Genomic DNA, 23784 nt, shown 5'->3' on the forward strand with positions numbered 1-23784 from the left:
CTCCAGACTGCAAAGACGAAGTTGTAGAACCAGAACCAGGGCCGGCATAGTCCACTGAGGTCTGCAGGGGACACCTGAGCCAGCAGCTGTTCTCCCTCACGCCCCTCCCTGTGACCTGGTGGTTAGGCCCTTTGTGACCCAGGCCAGGATCTGGGGGCCCCTGAGAGCCAGGGGGCGGGCAGAGTAGATGGTGAGTCTCCCCCTGGGAGCGCCCCCCCCGCGCCATGGCAAGCGTGGTGGTGAAGACAATCTGGCAGTCCAAAGAGATCCATGAGGCGGGAGACCCACCTGAGGGGGTCGAGAGCCGCGCCCAGCTGGTCCCCGAGGCTCCCGGGGGGGTGACCAGCCCTATCAAGGGGATCACGAAGAAAAAGAAGGCCGTGTCCTTCCATGGGTGGGTTTCCTGCACCCTGTTGCTCCCAGGCCTAGTGCCTGTCACGACACTGCCTGCAGCAAAGCATGGGTGCTGAAGGCAAAGGAGGGGCAAGAAGAGGGTATTACAGACCAGGGAGGAGAAGGCAGTGGGTTGAAGGGAGCATCGGGAGGAGAGGGGGAGTAATGGAAGAACGCAGGCATGGGGGCTGAGCAGAGAGTCCAGCAGGGTGACAGTAGGCGAAGGAACAGGAGGTCCGGTGGCCTCAAGAGAGTTCAGGTGCTGTGTTGACGATATAAGGCCCACCCCTCTGGCACCCCATCCCTACCATCTCCTGGGTCACCTGCAGGGTGGAGCCCCGGATGTCCCACCAGCCGATGCACTGGTGCCTGAACCTCAAGCGGTCCTCAGCCTGCACCAACGTGTCCTTGCTCAACCTGGCTGCTATGGAGCCCGACTCCTCAGGCACAGACTCCACCACTGAGGACAGTGGTCCACTGGCACTTCCAGGGCCACCTGTTTCTCCTACAACACCCTGGGCTCCAGAGGACCCTGACATCACAGAACTACTGGTGAGCAGCTGATGTGGGGAGGGCCAGGATCTACTCAATGGAGGTAGGCAGATCCAAGGAGGGGGCTCATCTAGTTTGCAATGAGAAGTTCTTGTCACTGGGACCAGAAGCCTGGCGTCAATGACATCAGGAAAACTCTCCTGGGGTAGGAGTGTAGCTCAGTGGGAGAGTGTCTCAGATGTCGCAGTGGGGGTGTGGATTCATGCTTGTCTGTGGAAACAAGATTCAGAGTCAATGAACTTGGTCATTTTGCAGCTGCAGGGGTCTTTAGCTTCAATGGACTGAAGCGCTTTCCCTACGCCCAGGGCATTTCTATTTTTTTTCTGTATTTACACTTTAGGCAGTTGACTACCTTATACTCAGAACAACTTGAATAAGGCTTCCAAAAACACAATACTATCTACAAAGTCTTGATTCACAGGTACCACAGTTTTCTGAACCAAGTTCTGCATAGGCCTTTGTAACCTTGGAAACTCTCAGACAGGGCTCACATAGGGTGACAAAAGGTTTCTCCTCAACAAAGGATGGGTTAGGGCTAGGCGCTAACTCTCTGGAGCTAGGCCAGCTGTGGTCCAGTGTGGTTAGGGCTAGTTGCTATCAATCTGGCACCAGGCTCTGTTACTGGAAGTTTTCTGTCCCAGCCTGGTTCCCCCAGCCATTAGCCCCAAATAAATACAGGGACATTATATTAGTTGGCCGATGGCTAGGCCTTCTTATTGGCTAGCTGTGTCTTAATTATTAACCCATTTCTATCAATCTATGTATCACCACAAGGCTGTGGCTTACCTGGTAATGCCCCAGTGTGGTGGTAGTCCTTCTGCAGCATGGGAACTGTGTGTGGCAGGCCCACTCTGCCTACTTTCCCAGAATTCTCCTTGTCTCCTAGACCCGCCTGTCTTCCTGCCTCATTGACCGAACAGTGTTTGGGTCATTAACCAATAAGAGAAACATATATAGAAGGACGTCCTCCATCAAGGCCCAGCAGAATTCTGCTACAGATCTCCCTTTCTTTTTACAAAAATCAATTATTTTGAAGGTTATGCAGCTTCACATTATGTACAGCTTTTTTTTCTGTCTTACAATCCTATGTAAGTAAGTCAAAACACACTTTAAAGTTGATAAAGCTGCTATTGCTAAGACAAGAGCAACACCCATTAGAATAAGAAATCTATTAAAGTAATTCATGGGGTTGAACGATGCTGTGGTATCAGCAAGACTTTCCATAACATCCATTCCTGTCGTATCAGGCAACTTGTTTGCAAACGTTTCTTTAATTTCTTTTGTAAATCATAAACCATTTGAGAAGAATTAGGGTGACCCATCAAATGCACCTTAACCATATCCCAATCACATTTGCTTTCATTAAATCTTAGGGGTGTGATGCAATAAGAAGAGACACTCCAACCACATTTTCATTTTATCTGCTCCTTCAAAATTTTGAACTGATCCCCTGACAATATAACAGCCTGCCTTAACTCAGCTAATTCATTCATGATCTCATTATCAATCTTATTTTGTTCAGTCCAAAGTTCTTTTGAATGTTTATGCCAGTCCCTAACGAACTCAGCAGTTTTAATTTCTTTATGAAATGCCAATCCATAAATCCTGTAGCCATAAATGCAATAATTGCCAAGATAACTGCAATAACAGTCCAACCATTGACCCATTTGACATGTCCTTTTTAGTATTCTTTCGGTGAGCTTCTGTACCAGGGTCATCACAGGAGAGTCTCACCATGGCCTCGACAACCTTACTGGTATCCAGAATGCTGGCCTTGCTCTAAGAATACATAAACTTTCAAAGGTTAAAATTGAAATAATACTAGAATTAACACAGGTATGAAGGGTACAGCATTCATAAGTGATGCTGTATTATTAGGATGCCACTGCATAGGCCCCTTTAGTAGCAAATAAAGAAGTGGCACACATGCCATAAAAGCATGGCTTTAATTTAGTCTAAAAGACAAAGTATGTTTATCATCCTCAATGCTTAATTTTCCTCCCACGCCTTAAGAGGGTGGAAGGCACTTGCCGATTTCCACAAGTTAGTCTGAATTCAATTGCCAGGTTGCAGGAGAGGACTTGCCATTCTAACTCCGTGCCACTGGATAGGTTCATTAACAGAAGCCCTGATTTCCACAGTAAACTATACCGTTTCCATCCTAACTCTGAGTGAGAATATCTTCCTTGAGGGGAGCCGAAAGGGCTCCAGTCTATGAGTCTCCTTGGGAGATATTAAATAGCACTGGAGGCTCCTCACTCTTACATTGCTGCCGATGCACCCAGTCAGATTCCTTGTTGGTAACCCACATCTCACAGAACAGTAGATTTATGGAACTAGTAGCATTAATCTCCTGTCCTCTAAAACCAGATGCAAGAAGCATATAAAACTTGTTACGATAATCTCGGGTAGTATTGACTAGGGATACCTACACTTGAGAGGTTATTTTAAGGCATCGAGTTTCATTTCCCATGCAAATAGGAATTCCTTGAACTCTCACAGTGTAATTCTCAATTACCCTACCCTCCTCCATTGGCTGATCAGGACCTCTGTTGTCATAAAGACCAGATAGCCACAGAGATTCATTAATCATGACAGGAATGTCCATATCTCCCAACTTATGGCTGTGTTAATTGGAGGATTGGAGATAAAAGCCCAATATGTATAGTTTGCCCCTTTTACCTGGATAATTACCACAAATAAGTATAGCAAAAAAAAAAACCCAGATTTGTAGCTTTTAAATGTTTCTAAGGTATTCACCTCCCCTTTGTCACAAATTCTTAAGCTGTACCCAGGTGAGAGTATTCGATGTCTATTTTATTTATTATTTGTTATGTATGCAGTGTTCTGTCTGCATGTACTCCTGCTGGCCAGAAGAGGGCACCAGATCTCATTACAGATGGTTGTGAACAACCACGTGGTTGCCTGGAATTGAATTCAGGACCTCTGGAAGAGCATGTGGTGCTCTTAAACTCTGAGCTTTTAATCAGTAAGAGATTATTCTTTATGAGCTTTTACCTTAGTAGCCATATATCTGATAACCTAACAACCCACTCTGTTTCAGGTGTTACATTTTTATAGAATTTAACCAGGAATGCTTAGAAAGCAACTTAAAGAGCAGAGGCAAATTCTCAGTGATGATAAACAAAGATATAGATTAAATAATAAAATTTAAAATCATGAATTTTGTTCTTTTAGTTCTCTACTATGAAAATCAAACATTTACCTAAACATCAATTAAACAAGCAATAGAAAACATCCCCTATACAATGAATTACTAATATCTGGAAATTCAAACGGTATTTGATTTAACATTTTATTCCCTGACTGCAAATGTCCTTTGCCAGAAGCTGGGCTTGTTAAAACTCCTTGTTTCTCCCGTGACGGGAGAAATGATACTGATAATGAGTTATTCCCATTATTGGGGAAAAACATTTCCCACGACACAACCTTAATATTCAGTTATTCCCGCTCTGGGGGAAAAATAATAACAAAATTTTAACCAAATTAAGCAAAATTCAAAGCTCTGGGCCGCTGCCCTCTGTCAGACCCCGCCTGTTGATTCTGTGTAGAGACACTGCTCTGTGCTGGAGGTGCAGCCAGCCAGCCAGAGCTCTGAGTTTTAACTATCTTCAGTTTCTTACATCACAAAGAGCCTTTTTTTCCCTCCGTATCTACTGGGAAGAGGCTTTTTCTTTCCTTTATTTTTATTTCACGGGGCCTTGTAATTTTTAGGCCATGATTCAATATTTTCCCCCCTTTTACTGGGAAAATCCTTGTTTTGTGAAGGAAATTTCCTCTTATTTCCTTCCCTTCCCTCTTCTCTATTGGGAAGATATCCTTTTGTTCCCTTTTCTCCACTGGGAAGTTTCCTTTTTCCCTTTTTTAATTCTTTGTCTCGATCCACTTTTTTTTTTTTTTTTTAATGTGCAGTAACCTTTCAGTCTTTTTGTTTTGTTTTGTTTTGTTTTTTTTTTTTTTGTTTTTTCGAGACCGGGTTTCTCTGTGGCTTTGGAGGCTGTCCTGGGGCTAGCTCTTGTACACCAGGATGGTCTCGAACTCAGAGATCCACCTGCCTCTGCCTCCCAAGTGCTGGGATTAAAGGCGTGCGCCACCAACGCCCGGCTCCTTTCAGTCTTTCTTAATTCTAAATCTATTTCATTTGATAAAGGAGGAGGAGAGTCATCTCCAGGTCCTAGCTTTCCTCACTTCCGTTGCCCCCTGAAACAGCAATTCCTATCAACTGGGAAGGAACCTTCTCCTCTGCTGACTGAATATTTCTAGCTGAGTGTCTTCCTGTTCTATTTCACACACAGCTTTAAGTGACTCCCCACTCTGCAACGGCTCCAGAGCATTTGAAATGAAATTACATAAAGACCAATGTTTAATGGTGTGGCTCTCCTCTCTGATGAACTCTCCTCAAAGCTCTCATAACTTGCTTCCATGCCTTCAGTTTCAGCTGATCATGGAGTCATCTGAAACCTTTGCAATGCCATTTGGTTAATACTCAAGCTCTGGGAGCTGTTTTTCCTTCATCTTCACCCCTTTAGCAGGTATTTTAATAACTGCATTTACTGCTGCTCCTGAGGTGAGGCGTCCCATGTCCCTGCCCATCCTGGGGTCCCCTTACCCTGAGGGCCCTTGTCCTGCAGTTCTTAAACTGGCTGGGTCCTCTGTCGTCCTTCAGCAGATCCCTTGTTCTCTTCAAACTTCATGCTGGTTAGAGCATTTGACCAGCAAGTGCAAAGCAAGCCCTGGGGTTCATCCTAAGCAACACAAAGAATACACTGGGCCATGCCCAGCCCCTCACAGGGAGGATTCTAGACAGAGATGTGCCCTTGATACCTAGCACTGTACTTTTTGAGACAGGGTATTGATCCTAAGTCTAATCTGGCCTTGAACCTGCAGTCCTCCTGCCTTCCAAGTAGCTGGGATGAGAGGCCTGAGCCCACACACACAGCTTCCAGTAAATATTCCCCTGAAAGCTCAAGATGTCAGGAGTAGGGGTCAGAGACACAAGGCCAAGCTGTCACCCTCAGCAGCTTGAGGCAAAATTTTTGTTGTTGATAATGATTTTTGAGACAGCATCTCACTGTAGCCCTTAGTGGCCTGGAACTCTCTATGTAGACCAGGTTGGCCTGGAACTCAGAGATCCTCCTTCCTTTGCCACTTGTGAGAATTAGACATGTAACCCCATACCCAACAGAGGCATTATCTTAATCTCCCAGGGAGCCTGGACTCAGGCCAAATTGGGGTTTGTAGCTTCCATGCAGAAAGGAAGTTAGGTTTATAAAGCAGAGCCAGAAATTTCTTTTAAGAAGTTTTAATAGACTTTAAACAGGCCAGTTAGCAGGAGAGGTGTTCAGAGAAAACAAGACCCACTCACATGTGAGTGATGACTTACCCAGGGAGATTCTCTGGAAAGCTTCTCAGCATTTTGGAGGCTCTCAAGTTACATCTCTAAAGCTCTACACAGAAAGCCTTTCCTTTCATCTCTTTTCCCATTGTGGTTGATTGGGCAGTTTGGGGAGGGACGTGTCCCTCCACCCTTGTGGAGGTCACAGAATATCTTAGAGGAGTGGGCTCTCTCCTTACACCATGTGGAGCCAAAAACAGAGCTCAGGTTCTCAGGCTTGGTGGCAATTGTCTTTACCCACTCAGCCAACTCACTACCCCCTTCTCTCTCTCTCTCTCTCTCTCTCTCTCTCTCTGAAGATTTATTTATTATGTAAGTGCTCTGCCTGCATGTATGCATACACACCAGACAGAAGAGGGCACCAGAGCAGCCAGCGCTCTTAACCTCTGAGCCATCTCTCCAGCCCCTCCTTTTCTCTTTTTGATAATTGAGTTTATAGGCTGGTTCTGGTGGTGACTTGGATGACACTATAACCTACAAAAAAAAAAAAAAAAAAAAAAAAAAAAAGGAAAGAAAAAGAAACAAACAAAAACCCAGAAAGTCACTAGGATTGTGCATGGTAGTCTGTTGAGAAAAATGGCAGGTTTCACCGGGAAAACAGAGAAGCCTGAGCAGTTAACTGGGCTGAATCTGTTTGGTTTTTGGGTTTTTGATACAGGGCTTCCTCTGTGTAGCCCTGGCTGTCCTGAACTCACAGATCTCTGTGCTAAAATTAAAGGTGAGGGCCACCACTCCCAGCCTGTGCTAGAATGTAAACAAAAGGGACTTACTTTAATTTTATGTATATGAGTGTTCTACCTACATGTATGTAAGAGCACTGTATGTGTGTCTGGTGCCCAAAAGGTCAGAAGAGGGCATCAGATCCCCTGTACCTGAAGTTACAGATTATTTGGGGCTGCTATGTGGATTCTGGGAAGTGAACCTGGGTCTTCTGCTAAAGCAGCCAATGCTCTTAACCACTGAGCCTTTTCTTTAGCTTCTATTCTTTTTTAAAATGTATTTATTTTGTGTGGAGTGGGGCACCAGTGTGCTACAGCACATATAAGAAAATGAGAGGACAGCTTAGTGAACCATTCCTCCACTGAATGGGTCTGGAAATTAGACTCGGGTCATCTGACTTTGCAACAAATGCCTTCACACAATAAGCCATCTAATCATATAGTGGAATATTTGTTCAACTGTGCAAAGATGAGCCGCATTTGCTTAACAATGTAAAGATATGTTGCTGTTTCATCTTGCCTGCCTAAGGCACCTGATTGGTCTAATAAAAAGCTGAATGACCAATAGTGAGGGAGGAGGTGTATATATAGGCAGGACTTCTGGGCAGGGAAAGTAAGTAGGAGGAGGAATTTAGGCTCAGGAAGAAAGAAAAAGAGATGCCAGGGGCCAGACAGAGAGACAGGGAGGAAACAGGAAGGTAGGACATACAGAATAATAGAAAGGTAAAAAGCCCTGAGGCAAAATGCAGATGAATAGAAACAGGTTAAATTAAGTTAAAAGAACTAGTGGGACAAGCCTAAGCTAAGGCTGAGCATTCGTAATAAGTCTCCATGTCAATATTTGGGAACTGGTTAGTGGCCCAAAGAGAATTCTAACTACATGTTCGCCCAACATTCTCCATTTTCTACAGCTTCTGCCTTACTAAACAGAGCCATAGACATAATCAATCTGTCTTGCTGGGGGTGGGGACACAGAGGGTCTGAGCTTGGAGATTGGGAAGTCGTCCTGTGAAGGCAACCAGGACAAGATGATGTCACTATCTGAGTCATTAAGCTGTATAAGGGCTCAGTGTGTGCTTCAGCCTGACAGCCTGAGTTCAATCCCTGAAACCTATGTGGGAGAGAGAACCAACCTCTACACACAAGCCCTGGCATGCTGGTGCTGAGAGAATAAATAAATGAACGTAGAAAAATATATAAATGCCAGGCATGGTGGTCCATGCCTTTAATCCCACCACAAAGGCAGGTGGATCTCTGTGATTGGGGGGCCAACTTGGTCTACATAAAGAGACCTTGTCTTAATAAGACAAAATAAAGCCAGGCAGTGATGGCCCATGCCTTAGTCCCAGCACTCAGGAAGCAGAGGCAGGTGGATCTCTGTGAGTTCAAGACCACCCTGGTCTATAAGAGTTAGTTCCAGGACAGCCTTCAAAGTCACAGAGAAACCTTGTCTTGAAAAACAAAACAAAATAATAATATTAATAAAAATAAAACAGAGCCCGGCGTTGGTGGCGCACGCCTTTAATCCCACTACTCGAGAGGCAGAGGCAGGCTGATCTCTGTGAGTTCGAGGCCAGCCTGGTGTCCAGAGCAAGTGCCAAGATAGGCTCCAAAGCTACACAGAGAAACTCTGTCTCAAAAAACCAAAAATGAAAAAAATAATAAAATAAAATAATTAAATGTAAGCCATAAACGTGAAGAATATATATATCTCACTTTAATAATGACATGGGAGTAGGAAACAGAAGAATCCAAGACAGAAGAAAGCTGTACGCATCTCCAGAGGCTGTCCTTAGAAGGGAGTCCACTCACTGCTGTACAAGCCTTTGTGTGGCAGACAAATAACAACCCCAAATACTATCAGCAGTTGTAGTTATTTCTGTCAGTATTTAGCCTCATTTCTCTGATGCTGAAGATATGGAGGCCCAGAAAAGTTCAGTAGCATATGAAAGCTCACACAGCTGGAAATAGCAGGACCAGTTTAGGGAATCAGCCATGGCAGACGGTTACTGTGATGATAGCTTACACTGGTGGGGACCATACAAGTCAGGTGAGCAACCTGAGGAAGAATAACCAAAGTATCCATGCAGAAAAGGGAAGCTGAAATGAGTTATTCCCCATGCAGAAAAACAGGGGAAGGCATTGCAGCCACCAGGAATAGCATGTACAAAGAGACAGGGCCTGGAAAGAGTCTGGGTAAGGAAAAAGGACAGGATTGTGGTATATGGGAGAGAAGGGGCAAGAAAGAGAACAGGACACTTCTCACACAGGCTGCAAAACATGGGTATTGTCCCAAGGGCCATGGGGGCCATTGTGGCTTCAGTGGGGAGGGAGAAGAAACTTTGTAAATTGGCTCTCTTCCCATTTACTACTATCCTACCATATGCTATATCCAGTGATGTCACTTCCCCTTTTAGAGCATCTATAAGGGAATTGATATAATGATCCAGCTTAAAGATGAAGGCAAAACTAACCCAGGTGTCATTCCCAAGGTCACAAGGCTGTAGAATGCTTGTAAGAACCCCAGGCTAGACTAGAAGGCTGCTGGGTCTGATACCAAAGAAGTTTTCTTCCCTAATTCCTTTAGAGAAGGAGGCAGGTATGTATGTAGGGGAGGGAGGAGGCAGGGTGGCCAGAGGAGGTGGGACTAGTTTGGATGGGAAGCCATAGAGGGGTGAAGTCACAACTCCCTCCAGGGGGATGGACTCACCCCACCCCAGTGCCTAACTGGCTCTCATGAAGAGCCTGGAGCTGGATGCCTCCCACCATAACTATTAATGTGGCTCCAAGGGCCTCTGACATCCATACAGCTCTGGGCTGTAGGGATTCAGGCTTCAGTGACCAAAGCTGTGTGAGCACCCCATGGGCCTCAAGCTTTTACTGCCTGAAGCTTCCTCCTCTCTGGTGTGGAACAGGCAACCACACCTGGTGGGGTGGGAGGGGTTGAGCAGGGTGCCCAGTATGTGAGCTGCAGGGGGTGAGGGGGAGACCCAGAGAGATAGATGGACAGAGATAGGGGAGACAGAGACCAAGACTGAGAGAGATTCACAGAGCCCCAAAGACAGACAGACAGACAGACAGGTCATCCACAGGTGTGCAACACCACACCTACTTTGTGCAAATCTGGGATGGAACCCAGGCTCTGTGTGTGCTAGTCGAGCACTGTGACTGAGTTAAAACCCTCAAATTCACTATGTAGTGGAGGATGCCCTTGAACTCCTCCTGCATCTCCTGACTCCACCTCCATGCTGACATTTATCCATCTAGACACTAATTACCCTGTAGCTGTGGATCAGGTCATATGGCCAGCCCTTCTATCATAGCAATCTATCCTTATTCCCCATTCGATGGGAAGGGAAACTGAGGCAGGCTCCAGAAGGAATCGTGCTCCAGATGTACAGCACAGGGGTAGATGGGGCAGTTGCTCGCCTGTCTCTCATCCTCTCTCTCCTCCAAGGATCCTGAGTACCCCTTCCCTAGTTTTCACCCATTTCATTTGAGCCAGTCATCCTGTGACAGTAGCCATTAGTCATATCTATGTTGCACAGGTAGGGAAACTGAGGCTCAGCCAGCTGAGACTCCCTCCCCAAGATCACACAGGGAGCAAAAGGAGCTGTCCAGGATGAAAGTTCTAAGTCCCCAGAGGAGCACCTTACTGAGCCTTCTGAGTCTTCAGTTCACAAAGACATTTTGCATATCACCTAAAGCTTGGGAACAAGTTGTCTTGACACTTAGTAAAGCCCACCTGGGAGTGGCTAAGGTGGAGAGCAGCTCAGGGATGGGGTGAGGGTCCAGTCAACATTTCAGCCAGGACTGTGGTCCCCTGCTGGGATGAGAGTATGGTTGGCATTTCATCCAGGAGTCACTCTTCCCATGGGATAAAAGTGCTGTAGACTGTAGGAGTCTGCCTCTGTCTCTGGAGCCGACTTCCTGAAATGACATGGAGATTTCTTATTGAATATGGAAGCTTGGCCTTAGCTGAGGCTTGTTTCTAACTAGCTCTCATAAGTTAATCACAGTGACATATCTTTACACAGTGCAACCACATATCTAGTAACATTACTCCTTTAAGCTAAATAAAAAGGAAAGGGCTGTAACTCTAATATAATGAAGATATATACAATAAGAGCAATTATCAGGTGAGAATTACATTTACAATGTCCAGTCCATTTGTATTTGGCAATTTTGGAGAAAGCACTCTATCATCTATCCAATCTTAATGAGTCAAAAGTTTTATACCTAAACCACTTTTTATCATAACTTGTATTACCAACCCCAAACTAACTTTTTAGGCCTCAAAATATTTTCTTTAGATAAGCAATTTAAGCTTTTTTGTTTGTTTGTTTTTGGCATTTCAAGACAGGGTTTCTCTTTGTAACAGCTCTGGCTATCCTAGAACTCCATCTGTAGATCAGACTGGCCTGGAACTAACAAAGATCCACCTGCCTCTGCCTGCCAAGTGCTGGGATTAAAGGCGTGTGCCACCACCACCTGGCTGAAATTTAAGCTTTTATGTCTCCCAATCTTATGCACTTTATGCCTCTTTTCTGAGGTTCTTTCCTGGATTTCTTAACAAGGAAAACTGTCACTACAACTATCTTGTCTTCAACTCCATCAGATACCTGAGAAAGGCTACAATATTTTCTGAGTAGACAGGAAGTGTAGAGCTAACAACTTCCAAAACTATAGGAATGACAGAAACTTCTGACTGCCTGGACAGTCACCCAAGTTTCCCCTTCAATGTTGGGGCACCCATCTTTGGCCTACAGGCCTAGAATATCTGACAGACTTTCCTGTGAAGCAGGAATTTTGAAGGATTGCGCTACCTTTCTTGGCATATTTCAGCAGACACGTTCTTTTGTGTCTTGCTTGTCCAATTAGGAGAGCATGCTGTCAGTAGTTGAGGCAAGGACAGTTTCTTGCCCAAATGGCTAGCTTTGCCATATTGAAAGCAAACTCCATATGGAGTTTCTTCAATGCTCATCATCCTTTACGAAGTAAATTGATATTGCCAGGAGTAGACATGTTTCACTCTCATGAAAAGCCTTATGTTATTAAAACATTATAAACGTCATATTCTGTAGGTCTTTGAAGTGTTTGACCATATATCTATTTAAAATACATGTCTATTTAACCTTGAAAACAAGTATAGGGGCTGGAGAGATGGGTCAGAGGTTAAGAGCACTGGATGCTCTTCCAGAGGTCCTGAGTTCAATTCCCAGCAACCACATGGTGGCTCACAACCATCTGTTATGAGATCTGGTGCCCTCTTCTGGTGTTTAGATATACATGGAAGCAGAATGTTGTATACATAATAAATAAATAAATTAAAAAAAGAAAACAAGTATAACACTACTACAAGTTCGATTGTTACAGATAACTCACTACTTACCTGCACTTATTTATTATCCTAAATAATGTTCAAGCACTGAAACTTTACATTTTAAATGAGCTTCATAGGTACAATGTCTTAAACAAGAGTAAAAACACATATACACAATATAACAAAGTAACCTTAAATTTGTATCAATATATAAAAATTTATACTAACATACAACATTTAAGACTACTAGTTGTTTATTTTAAAAGAAGATTCAATAATCTACCTTTTTTTTGTCTTATATCTACCCTTTTTCTTTGCAGAATGAGATTCCTGAATCTAATCTAATTTGCTCAGCTTTTTTCTTGACCATTGCCAATACCACCTTGTAACCAATAACACTAAACTATGACAAACGTCCATAGCCCACCAAATGACCAAAAGCCATCCATCCCACCCTTTGGGTATGTGGGCACCACGTTCTCTAGCCTGCTTCCTTTGTCTAGGGTGAGGGCATCTCTAGGAAACCCTGAGAAAATTGACATAATTGTCAAGTCCTGGGAGAGCTAGCTATATCATTTGTTCTCCAGTCTCTGTGATGGGAAAGTGCAGGGCTTATCTGAAGTCCTGGCTGGAGCAGTGCATGAGGCTGGACCATCTTAGCTAGCAGCCTTGAAATTGTGCTGGATACAGAATTTTGAGGTAGCATTTTCATAGCATGGATCATCTGGGATACTTGTCTTTATTGATATCTGATTCTTTTCTTTCTGAAAACACACAAACTTTTAAAGGTAACATATAGCCAGATGGTGGTGGTGCACAGCTTTAATCCAAGCACTTGGGAGGCAGAGGCAGGCAGATCTATGTGAGTATGAAGTCAACCTGTTTTATAGAGCCAGGACAGGCTCCAAATCTACACAGAGAAACCCTGTCTTGAGAAACCAAAACAATTATATGTAGATATAGATATATCATATTTATCTGCATTATTGCAAGTATGGAATATGTAGTGTGTACAAGTCAGTTAGAGATGATATTTTGCTTTATGTTTGAGCAGGGAAAAGGCATTTGATTTTTGGTTTTTTTAAATATTTGTTTATTTTATGTATATGGAGGCTTTGTTTTCATCCATACAAGAAAAGGGCACAAGATTTCATGATAGATGGTTGTGAGCCACCATGTGATTGCTGGGAATTGAACTCAGGACCTCTGGAAGAGCAGCCGGTGCTCTTCACAGCTGAGCCATTTCTCCAGCCCCCTACCACTTTTTTGTTTGGTTTTGCTTCTCGAGACAGAGTTTCTCTGTGGCTTTGGAGGCTGTCCTGGAACTAGCTCTTGTAGACCAGGCTGGTCTCAAACTCACAGAGATCCGCCTGCCTCTGCCTCCCGAGTGCTGGGACTAAAGGCATGCGCCACTGCCACCTGGCAGAAAAGGCATTTGTTAACCTGCTAAGTTTGTTTTGACTGTATAACCAAACTCTAATATGAATCTCTATCTATGCTATATGAAACGAAGCATGTAATAATAATAAGTTGTGAGAACTCTGTAGCTAACAAGATTAATCACGTCTCATCCAGTCTCAGAGCTGTTCCCATGTCAAAGGATCAGTTTATACATCTCCTGTCTTGTAGATTTTCTTTTGTGCCTTTTTTATGTTTGTAGCCAAGATCCTCAGGAGGTCTCCCCAGTCAAATCTAATCACAATTAACTTTAAAGGAATTCATAGCTCTCATTTCCTGTGGAAACAAAAGCACAACCTCCCCCTCCAAGGCAACACATTTTTCCACTTCCATTCCGGAGCCAAGACATCTCTAAAGTATTTAGCTGTTTTAATTCAGCAGTCCCTTCCATAGTACAATGTCTCTCAGAAGCTGCCGTTTGCTCATCAGCATTCAAAAAATTCAGTGTCAACAAAGGACCACACACGATCCAGATGCCCTGTGTATTTCCCATCCTTATGTGGCTTATTTCTTTTTATATTAATTTACTCTCTCCTACCCAGGGCTTTCTCTGTCTGGAAGTCAGACCTCCTATCTAGCTATTGGCCATTTGGCTTTTTAATTAAACCAGTCATAGTGACATTTCTTTATACAGTGTAATCAAATGTCTGGCAACAGGACACATTAGATGAAGGGATGAAGGGTGCAATCAACTCTTCTTTGAGGACTATAGTGGTCTGATGGGATGAAGATGAAGTCAATTTTGTGCTTAGGGCTGTATTCATCTGATAGTTTGACTGTGGTTGGAAGATGACTCACGAAGACATTGCCCACTGTGGGTGCCTCAAACCCATTCTGACCTTTAGCTGGAGACCTATGCTCCTGGCCACCCCCCCACCCGACCCCACCCGCATCATCCTCAACCTCCACTGACCACACCCTCACGGGCGTGGCCAGGCACACCTGTAAGGGCTCCTAGGAGGTGGGGCTACAGTGTCTCCCTACAATACACAATGGTCAAAAGCAGAGTAAACATATCCCCGTGTTCTTGACATGGCAGCCAGCATTCCTGAGAGAATATCTCCCAAGAGCCAGGATAACAAGTGTGCCAGCATAACTGGCCATTGCATCCTCGATTTACAGAGTGCAGGAGAGTGACACAAACCGTTTCTGGTTCATTACATTCTCTTTATGGAAATGTGGGATTTTGGAATTCATCCTCTGGCATTTTGCTGATAATCTTTATTTTCATTTATTTAATTTTTTTGAGACATTGTTTCTCTATTTAACCATCCTGTCTGTCCTGGAACTTTCTCTGTAGACCAGCCTGGCCTCAAAGTCAGAAATACACTTTCTGAGTGCTGGGATTAAAGGTGTGCATTTCCAACACTGCCCAGCTAAGATTGTCCTGCAAAGTAAAGCAAGCTGGGCACAGAGCTTTTGGCAGCAATCCCAATACATAGGAAGATGAGGCTGGAACATCTCCAGGATTTTGAAGTCAATCTGGGCTATTTAATGAGTCAGACTCTTTAGTTAAAAGAAAGAAGAAAGAAAAGGAAAGAAAGAAAGAAAGAAAGAAAGAGAGAGAAAAAGAAAAAGGTAAGAATAAAAATGAGGTGAAAAAAGAGCCTGAGGAAGAGAAAGCAGAACCTGAGGAAGGGAGGAAGAGGAAGGTAGAGGTATCCATTCAGGTGCTTTCAACATATCACTCAGTGTTCTATGATCTCAGCCTGCAGCAAGGGAGCTCTGTAAGTCTTCATCTTCAACTGAGAAAGAAATAAGAATGTAAGTGGCAGTGGTCATGTAACAAATTTGACTGCTGCAGCAAAAGACAAAACAAAAACAAAACAAAAAACAGTTTGCACAGGGTACAAACTACTGCCTCACATGTGAACAGCTGGTAAGAACTGAGGATGGAAAGCCAGGCATGGTGGCTCTCGCCTTTATCCTAGCACTCATTAAGCAGATACAGGCTGATCTCTGTGAGTTCCAGGCCAACCAGAGCTACATACAGAGACCCTGTCTCAAAAAACAAAACAAAACAAAACAAAATTGAGCATGTTGGCCAGAGGCGCTAAGTAGGCTGAAGAGGCTCTTGGGAAACAGATCTCAGTCTCTATTTGATGATCCACAATGATGTTGATTTTATCCTCCATAGAGTGGGGAAAGAGAAGAGGGAGGAGGGCTTTTATGGATACAAATTTGTGGGGGCAACCTAGGATCTTGTTCAGGCTGGACAAGTGCTCTACCAGTGAGTCAATCCCAGCACCTAACTGGAGCATTCTAGGCAGAAGTTCTACCACTGAACTAGACCCCAAGCCCCCAAATGGAGGATTTTAGGCATTTGCCTCAAAGTTTCAAACTGTCTTCCCTACTTTCCCCAGAACACCATGAAGAATACCAATCTACCTTTGGCTTTACCAAACAAGGAAACTAAATCCAAGGGTGGCAGGTTTTGTCCAAAGCCACATGACCTTTCAGAGCAAACCAAGCTGAAAACAAGCCTGCTAGCTCTGGAATTTTCTTGGTGTGGAAGTATACATGTCTCCCACTCTTTTCCAGAGTGGAGTCAACAGTGGGTTGGTGCGTGCCAAAGACTCCATCACCAGCTTGAAGGAAAAGACTACGAAGGTTAATCAGCACGTTCAGACGCTGCAGGTATGACACTTGAGGCTCCCTGTGCCCCTGGAGTGGCCTCTTCCTCCAGAGCTAAGTTCCTGCCTTGGAGACTTCTTTCACCATAGTGCATGCCCAGCCCCCAGGAGGATAAGACCCTGCTCCCCCATAAGCTTTCCCACTGCCTCTGTGTGACTCGGCCTCCCTTCCACAATCAAGAGTGAGTGCTCTGTGCTGAGTGAGAACCTGGAAAGAAGGCGGCAGGAGGCAGAAGAGTTGGAGGGGTACTGCAGTCAGTTGAAGGTGAGCCGCTGTGGGAGGAAGGGGCTGGGGAGAAAGTGTGAGAAGAGCAAGGAGCATGAGGGCTTGGGATGGGACTCAGGACTCAGTTGGTAGAGTGCTTGTCTAGCATGCAGGAAGCCCCAGGTTGAATCCCACCATGGCATTAAGCTGGGTGTGGAAGCACACACCTAAGATCTGCACTTGGATGCTGGACTCTGGGGGCTACATAAGGAGTTAGAGGCCAAGGAATAAAGAATAATGGGTTGGGGGGCTGGAGAGATGGCTCAGTGGTTAAGAGCACTGACTGTTCTTCCAGAGGTCCTAGGTTCAATTCCCAGCAACCACATGGTGGCTCACAACCACCTTGAATGAGAACTGGTGCCCTCTGCTGGCCTGCACGCAGAAGACTGTATACATAATTAAAAAAAAAAAAAAAAAAAAAAAAGAGGAAGAAGAATGGGTTGAAACAGCAGGTAGCAGGTCCCCGGTCGTCCCTGGACCCCGAGGATCGCAGTCCCGGGGCAGGTGATAGACCACAGGGTGGATGGAGAAACAGAGCCCTGTAGACATGGGCTCACACCCAAGGTTTTATTGAAGGGGATCCAAGAAAATAAGGGAAAGGGACACAGAGACACAGGGGCAGGACAGAAGACAAGGTGTGGGGACAGGATAGGTCCTATCTTCCCTACAGAGAAACAGCAGGAGTAGGTGGGCAGAAGTCTTTCTTTTAAGGGGTCCTTTGCACCTGCATGCAGACTAGTAGTCACGCAACTCTGGGCTGACCAGGGTACTGCCTGAGTGCATTCTGCCAGATGACAGGGGAAGGCCAGAGTAATGAGATCCTCTCATGCCTACCGAAAAATGTCACTCTCTTCTATCTTCCATGGGCACTGCACGCGTGCCATGCACATACATACATGCATATGAAACACCTTCACACATAATTTTTTCCCTTGTTTGGTTTTTGGAGAAAGGGTTTCTCTGTGTAGCCCTGCTGTCCTGGAACTCACTCTGGAGACCAGGCTGGCCTCCAACTCAGGGATTCACCTGCCTCTGCCTCCCGAGCGCTGGGATTAAAGGTGTGCACCACCACCACCCGGCCATAAGAAATATTTTTTACAAACTTTTAAATGTAAAACAAAAGGAGCACAGGAGTAGTGGGATGGCTGAAGGAGTAGCACAGGACAGGCATGGCTAGGGAGGAAGCCTGGCTGGGAAGTAGGCTCATCCTACATTGGGGCAGGCGCTATGCAAACAACGAGGCTGAAGGTGGGGGGCAGAACCGGAATGGGAAGGCAGGGCCCCTGCCCTGATGTTCTGACTCAGGAGAACTGCCGCAAGGTGGCGCGCTCAGTGGAAGATGCTGAGATCAAAACCAGCGTCCTGAAGCAGAACTCTGCTTTGCTGGAGGTGAGAGTGTGTGGAGGGTCCCGAGCTAGTGGGAGGTTTGCGTAGAGCCTAGGGGTGGGGGTTGGAGGAACTGGGGAGGGCAGGCACAGTGTGTAGAGCTTGCAGAGCCTCCAGGAGCCGAGGGGTTCCGACCTGACTGGAGCTTGGAGGTCGGGCTGGAGGAAGCCATGGGAGAAGCCAAAGGGGGTTCGGTGGGAGGGACCAAGGTGGAGCCTGAGGAAGCTGAGTTTGGGAGCCTGGAGCCCGAAGTCCCTGGGTGGAGGTGGAGGTGGAGGTGGAGGAGTGTCTAGGGTGAATACGTGCCAGCTTACTTTCCAGCAAACCGCCGAGAACGCTCGTCGTGGCACCTGAGATGCACGGGCTGGTTTTGACAGGCAGAGCAAGCGAGGGCGTGGTAGGCGGGTTGCAGCCTTAGAAACAGCTAACGGTTTTAGAGTAAATGGTATCTCCTATCCGAACGACAGCAACGAGGCCAGTTGGACTGCAAGCATCCTTCCCAGTTTCCTCTTCCCACACTGCTCTGCAGTCCCGGGGACCCCTGGGGTGCGGGTGGCTGAGGGTGACACGGCGCTGGACGCCCTGACTCATTGCCCTCCCCTGCCCAGGAGAAGCTAAGATACCTCCAGCAGCAACTGCAGGATGAGACGCCGCAGAGGCAGGAGGCGGAGCTGCAGGAGCTGGAGCAAAAGCTGGAGGCTGGCCTCTCCCGGCATGGCCTGAGCCCCGCCACTCCCAGTCAGGGCTGTTCCGGCCCACCCGGCAGCCCCGAGGAATCCCCGCGGCCACGAGGCCTGGCCTCCAGCGGCTGGGGCATGGCCCTCCGGGCAGGAGAGGGGCCTTCGCTGACAGAGCAGGAGTTGCAGAAGGTCTCCTCCAGCCTGGAGGAGCTGAGGTGGGCGGGGACTGGAGGAGGTGGCTGGACCAGGTCTCCGGTGGAACAAAGGGCGTGGTCTCCGGGAGGGTGGAGGCTGGGTGGGCGGGGCTTAGAGCAGCTAGGTGAGAGGGTTTGGCCGCAGGACCTAGATGAGGATTTGGGTGGTGACATCAGTGATCCAGGCCTGACCCAGCTCACAGGTGAAAAGAAAAAGGCGGGGCACACGTGTGGCGCACACCTTCCATCCCAGCACTGGCAGACAGAGGCTGGAGGATCTCTGTGAGTTGGATGCCAGCCTGGCCCCCATAGAGAGCTCCAGTACAACCAGTCTTAAAAAATGAGAGGGCAAAGATAGCCACACTAGCTATACTTAGAGGCCAGGCAGTGGTGGCACACACCTTTAATCCCATCACTCGGGAGACAGAGGCAGAGGGATCTCTGTTAGTTCAAGACCACCTTGAGTTACATGAAATTATTCCCGTCTGAAAGAGAAACAGGACGAGCAAAGGAGATCTATCTCAGCACTTGGGATTCCATGGCATTAATCCCAGCACTAGAGAGGATTGTAAGGTGGGAGGAGCCAGGAACTGAGAGTCAGAGAAGCAGTGCAGTTGGGAGCAGTCAGTGGGCACCCCCCAACCCCATTTAGATCTGAGCATTGGTAGAGGTGAGACATCTCTAGTGGCTGGTCGCTTTGCTTCTCTTATCTTCAGGCAAACTTATTTGTTCTATCATTAACAAAATATCACCACAAATGAGGTCGATGGGGGCATGCATGGTCACCCACCCTTTCTTCCTTTCTGATTCCTCAGGAGGGAGGTGTCCTCCCTGGCTGCCCGGCGGCATCAGGAGGAGGGGGCACTGCAGGAGGCGCTGAGGTTGCTAGGTGGCCTGAGTGGCCGGATGGATGGCTTCCTGGGCCAGTGGGAGTGGGCACAGCGGGAACAGGCGCAGTCTGCACGGGGCTTGCAGGAGCTGCGAGGACGTGCAGATGAGCTGTGCACTATGTAAGGGCTCAGCTGGTGCTGGAGGGGACATGGGGTCCGGGAAAAGTGGAACAAACCCAGGGGGGTGGGGGATAGATCCTTGAGTAAAAAGGATTGATCAATCTGCTGGGGCCAAGTGACCATACCAAGAATCTTGCCTAGAATCCCCAGTGAGGGTGGAGGTGTGGCCCAGTGGTAGAGTCCCTGCCTAAAATAGCCCAGCTATGGATTAAGGGCGTGGCTTTGGAATCCACCTGTGAGGAGTGAGGGCGTGGTTCAGCAGTAGTACATTTGCCTAGCAGAACCCCTGGCTGCTATCCCTAGTGGATATGGAGAACGCCATCAGAGCAGAGGACAGGCAGATATACAGCACCGAAAGGTGGACTCTCCGATTCTGGGCTCACATTGACTGTTGCAAGCACCCACATTGCTTCTCTCCCATCTCAGGGTGGAGAGGTCAGCAGTGTCTGTGGCTTCACTGAAGAGCGAACTGGAGGCCTTGGGCCCAGTGAAACCGATTCTGGAGGAGCTGGGGCGGCAACTTCAGAACACTCGAAGGGGAGCAGACCATTTCTTGAGCTTGGATAGGTCTGCCCAAGGCTCCTGTGCCCGCTGTGCCAGGTATGGGGAGAGGTAAATCTTGCATTGTGGGTCAAACATAGGATGGCACATTGTCATTCTGAGGTCTGAGTTCAAGTCCCAGCACCCACATGGTAGCTCACAACCATCTATAATTGTAGACCAATGGGATCCGAAGCCCTTTGGTATGCAGACCTACATAAAGACAAATCAATCATATAGATAAACAAAGAAATCTAGATCCCAGCACTCACATGCAGAGGCAGGTGGATAGCTGTGCATTTCGGACCAGTTGGTCTACACAGCAAATTCCAGGCCAGCCGGGGCTACATGGATAGACCCTATTTTTAAAAAAGAAAAAGGAAAAAATGGGATCAGAGAGGTGACTGAGTGGATAAAAGTGTTTGTGCTGACAGCCATACTTACCACCTGTATATCCCACTGTGGGAGGAGAGAACCCACTCACAATGGTTGACCTCTAACCTCCACACCTGCGTACCTACATACATAGCCATACAATAGTTAAATTAGGGGGCGGTGGCTTGAGAGATGGCTCAGTGGTTAAGAGCATTGGCTGCTGTTCCAAACGGCCCAGGTTGCATTCCCAGCTCCCACAGGATGGCTCACAAACATCTCTAGTTCCAGGAGATCCAACACCCTCCTCTGGCCTCTGTAGGCATGTGGCATGCAGTCACACATACACAACAATAAAATCTTAAAAGTAAGACCCCACACTGCTGCTTCAGAGGACCTGAGTTCGATTTCCAGCACCCACAAAAGTTGACTCACAATCACCTGTAACTATATCTGGTGGGAAACCAATACCACTGGTCTCTTCTGGCACATGCACACACCTACACACACATATGCAAATGCACAGGTTAAAATAGGAAAAATAAAATAAAGCAAAGTACGGATTGGTTGAGAAAGACATCCCTTAACTTTGCCCTTTGACCCTCACACATGCACACACAAAGGAAGTGAGGCCTCATTGTGCTGTGGAAACAGGAATTGGGTTTCCAGTACATCTATGGTCAGGTTAGACTTGTACATTTCAGATAATGTCTGGTAGATTGCACAAAGTTCCTAAAGAAACAAGGCTGGGCTTGGTGGTTTATGTCTTTTTTTTTTTTTTTTTTTTTTTCTCAAGACTGGGTTTCTGTATATAACAGCTCCCCAGACCAGTCTGGCCTCAACCTCACAGTAATGCACCTGCCTCTGCCTCCTGAGTGCCAGGTGCTGGGATTAAAGGCCTGTACTACCATTGCTTGGCTGGTGGTTCATGTCTTTAATTCCAGCACTTGGGAAGCAAAGGCAAATAGATCTCTGTGAGTCTGAGGCCAGCCTGGTCTACAGAGTGAGTTCCAGGACAGCCCAAGGCTGTGTAGAGAGACCCTGACTCAACAAACAAAAAATACAAAGCAATGACCAGATGGAGCCTAATCCAGGGCCTCATCCATCTGGTTACTGTCTTTCCACAGCCAGGGACAGCAGTTGTCCACGGAGTCACTGCAGCAGCTGCTGGAACGTGCACTGACCCCGCTGGTGGATGAGGTGAAGCAAAAAGGCCTGCCTCCTGCCTGCCCCAGCTGCCAGAGGCTACACAAGAAGATTCTGGTACCAGGGACCATGGGTTGCCATGACCCAAGTTACTTTTGTGTTTGGCAGGGTGTGGGCAGCCCCGGCTCAGGAGTCCTGCTGGCTAGTGGCAGGAACAGGAAGCCTGTATGGGAGCAGCAGGCCTTGCCTCTGTGCAGGCAGGAAGACAAAGAGTTCGTTGGCTGCTGAGTTACAGCCCAGTCACTCTGCTACCTAGGGTCACAGACTCTGGCCCAAAGCATATTAATGTACTGGGGCTGGCTTATCATGGGACATATGGGGCTGTAGCTCATGGACATGGGCCTGATTTTCTGTAGCCCTTCAGGGAAGTCAAGGGACTCAGAGGGACCACACTGGGGGAGCCACTTATAGAGTCACACTCCATAGCTGTTAGAACTTGAGAAGCATAGAGAGGCACTGCATGATGTTGGCCTATGGGCTGATGGGATACAACTGTAGGACTATAAGTGGAGTCATGGCCTTGTGCATTGTGGGATAGAGGATAGTGCATGATGGGATATAGGCCTAAGGGGTGATGGGATATGAATTGTAGTGAGCTGCAGCCCATAGGAAGTCACAGGGCGCCAGGCGTTGGTGGCACACGCCTTTAATCCCAGCACTCAGGAGACAGAGGCAGGCAGATCTCTGTGAGTTGGAGGCCAGCCTGGTCTACAGAGCGAGTGCCAGGATAGGCTCCAAAGCCACACAGAGAAACCCTGTCTCAAAAACAAAACAAAACAACAACAACAAAAAAGTCACAGGGCATGGTGAATTGTGGGATATAGAACACTTAATGCTAGGGTGCATTCTTGGGACAGAGGCTGGAATCATAAAAACAGGGTCTTGGAATTTAGGGATGTAGAAGGGCATGAAATTCTGGGATCTGCACGATACAGGACAATTCACAGGCATTAGGCACACAGAACTTCAGATGTGACTCAGCTGGCTGGGACATAGGCCAGTGTATTAGGGACACTCACAGGCTTCCTGAGAGGTACAGTTGGGGATACCAGTGAATTGGGGGATACCTGGGGTAATCCCCAAGCTGAAGGCCTGTTAGGTTGCTTTGGGTGGTGTGTGGGCTCCATGCGACCCAGCTCCCCCTCCACCCCTAGCCCAGTCCAGCAAGCCCAGCGGCACCTACACTCCTCTCCCCAGGAGCTGGAGCGCCAGGCCTTGGCCAAACAGGTCAGGGCAGAGGCCCTGAGCTCCACCCTTCGGCTGGCCCAAGACGAAGCCGTTCGGGTCAAGAACCTACTGCTGACGGACAAGATGAAGCCGGAGTGAGGATGGAAGCAGAGGGCATGGGCCAAGGGCATGGGAGGAGGGTGAGGTCTCCAGATGGGGCCTGGCTCCTCCTTCTCTTGCCCCTCACCCACCCTAGTCCCCAGCTGGGCCTCCCTAGGGCTGACTCCCAGCTGACTGTCATTGCAGGGAGAAGGTGGCCACTTTGGACTATAAGCATTTGAAGATGTGCACCCTCCATGACCAGCCACCTGCCACTTGAGGGGTCCATCAGGGCTATGGGGGGAGGAATCACGGGAGGGGCTCCCCCTAAACGTGGGGGCCCAGGCTCTGAACAATAAATGGCCTCTCAC

General features: G+C 47.2%; 1 protein-coding gene across 2 annotated transcripts; it reads left to right on the top strand.

Annotated features, from left to right (window-relative positions):
* The first annotated feature begins 224 nt into the window (after positions 1-224).
* Positions 225-23784, top strand: LOC100750839 (testis-specific serine kinase substrate). 2 transcript variants are annotated; one of them, XM_027420715.2, is made up of 11 exons: positions 225-394; positions 723-945; positions 16403-16498; positions 16676-16759; positions 18038-18148; positions 18754-19040; positions 19835-20029; positions 20456-20629; positions 22069-22204; positions 23345-23469; positions 23621-23784. In XM_027420715.2, the coding sequence occupies exons 1-11, from the start codon at positions 225-227 to the stop codon at positions 23691-23693; spliced, it is 1674 nt and encodes a 557-aa protein (XP_027276516.2). In that variant the 3' UTR covers positions 23694-23784. The 2 variants fall into 2 exon arrangements, with proteins under 2 accessions (XP_027276516.2, XP_035302476.1); XM_035446585.1 differs by having other exon boundaries at positions 18065-18148.

The sequence above is a fragment of the Cricetulus griseus genome, chromosome 6 (assembly GCF_003668045.3).
Source record: "Cricetulus griseus strain 17A/GY chromosome 6, alternate assembly CriGri-PICRH-1.0, whole genome shotgun sequence".
Lineage (NCBI taxonomy): Eukaryota > Metazoa > Chordata > Mammalia > Rodentia > Cricetidae > Cricetulus > Cricetulus griseus.

What these genes read in the sequence shown, in the direction of transcription:
- LOC100750839 (XM_027420715.2), top strand. Translation starts at nt 225, where the DNA reads ATGGCAAGCGTGGTGGTGAAGACAATCTGGCAGTCCAAAGAGATCCAT. An exon ending in AAGGCCGTGTCCTTCCATGG is followed by an intron (nt 395 to 722) that starts GTGGGTTTCCTG and finishes GGTCACCTGCAG; the next exon opens with GGTGGAGCCCCGGATGTCCC. An exon ending in TCCTGTGCCCGCTGTGCCAG is followed by an intron (nt 20,630 to 22,068) that starts GTATGGGGAGAG and finishes GTCTTTCCACAG; the next exon opens with CCAGGGACAGCAGTTGTCCA.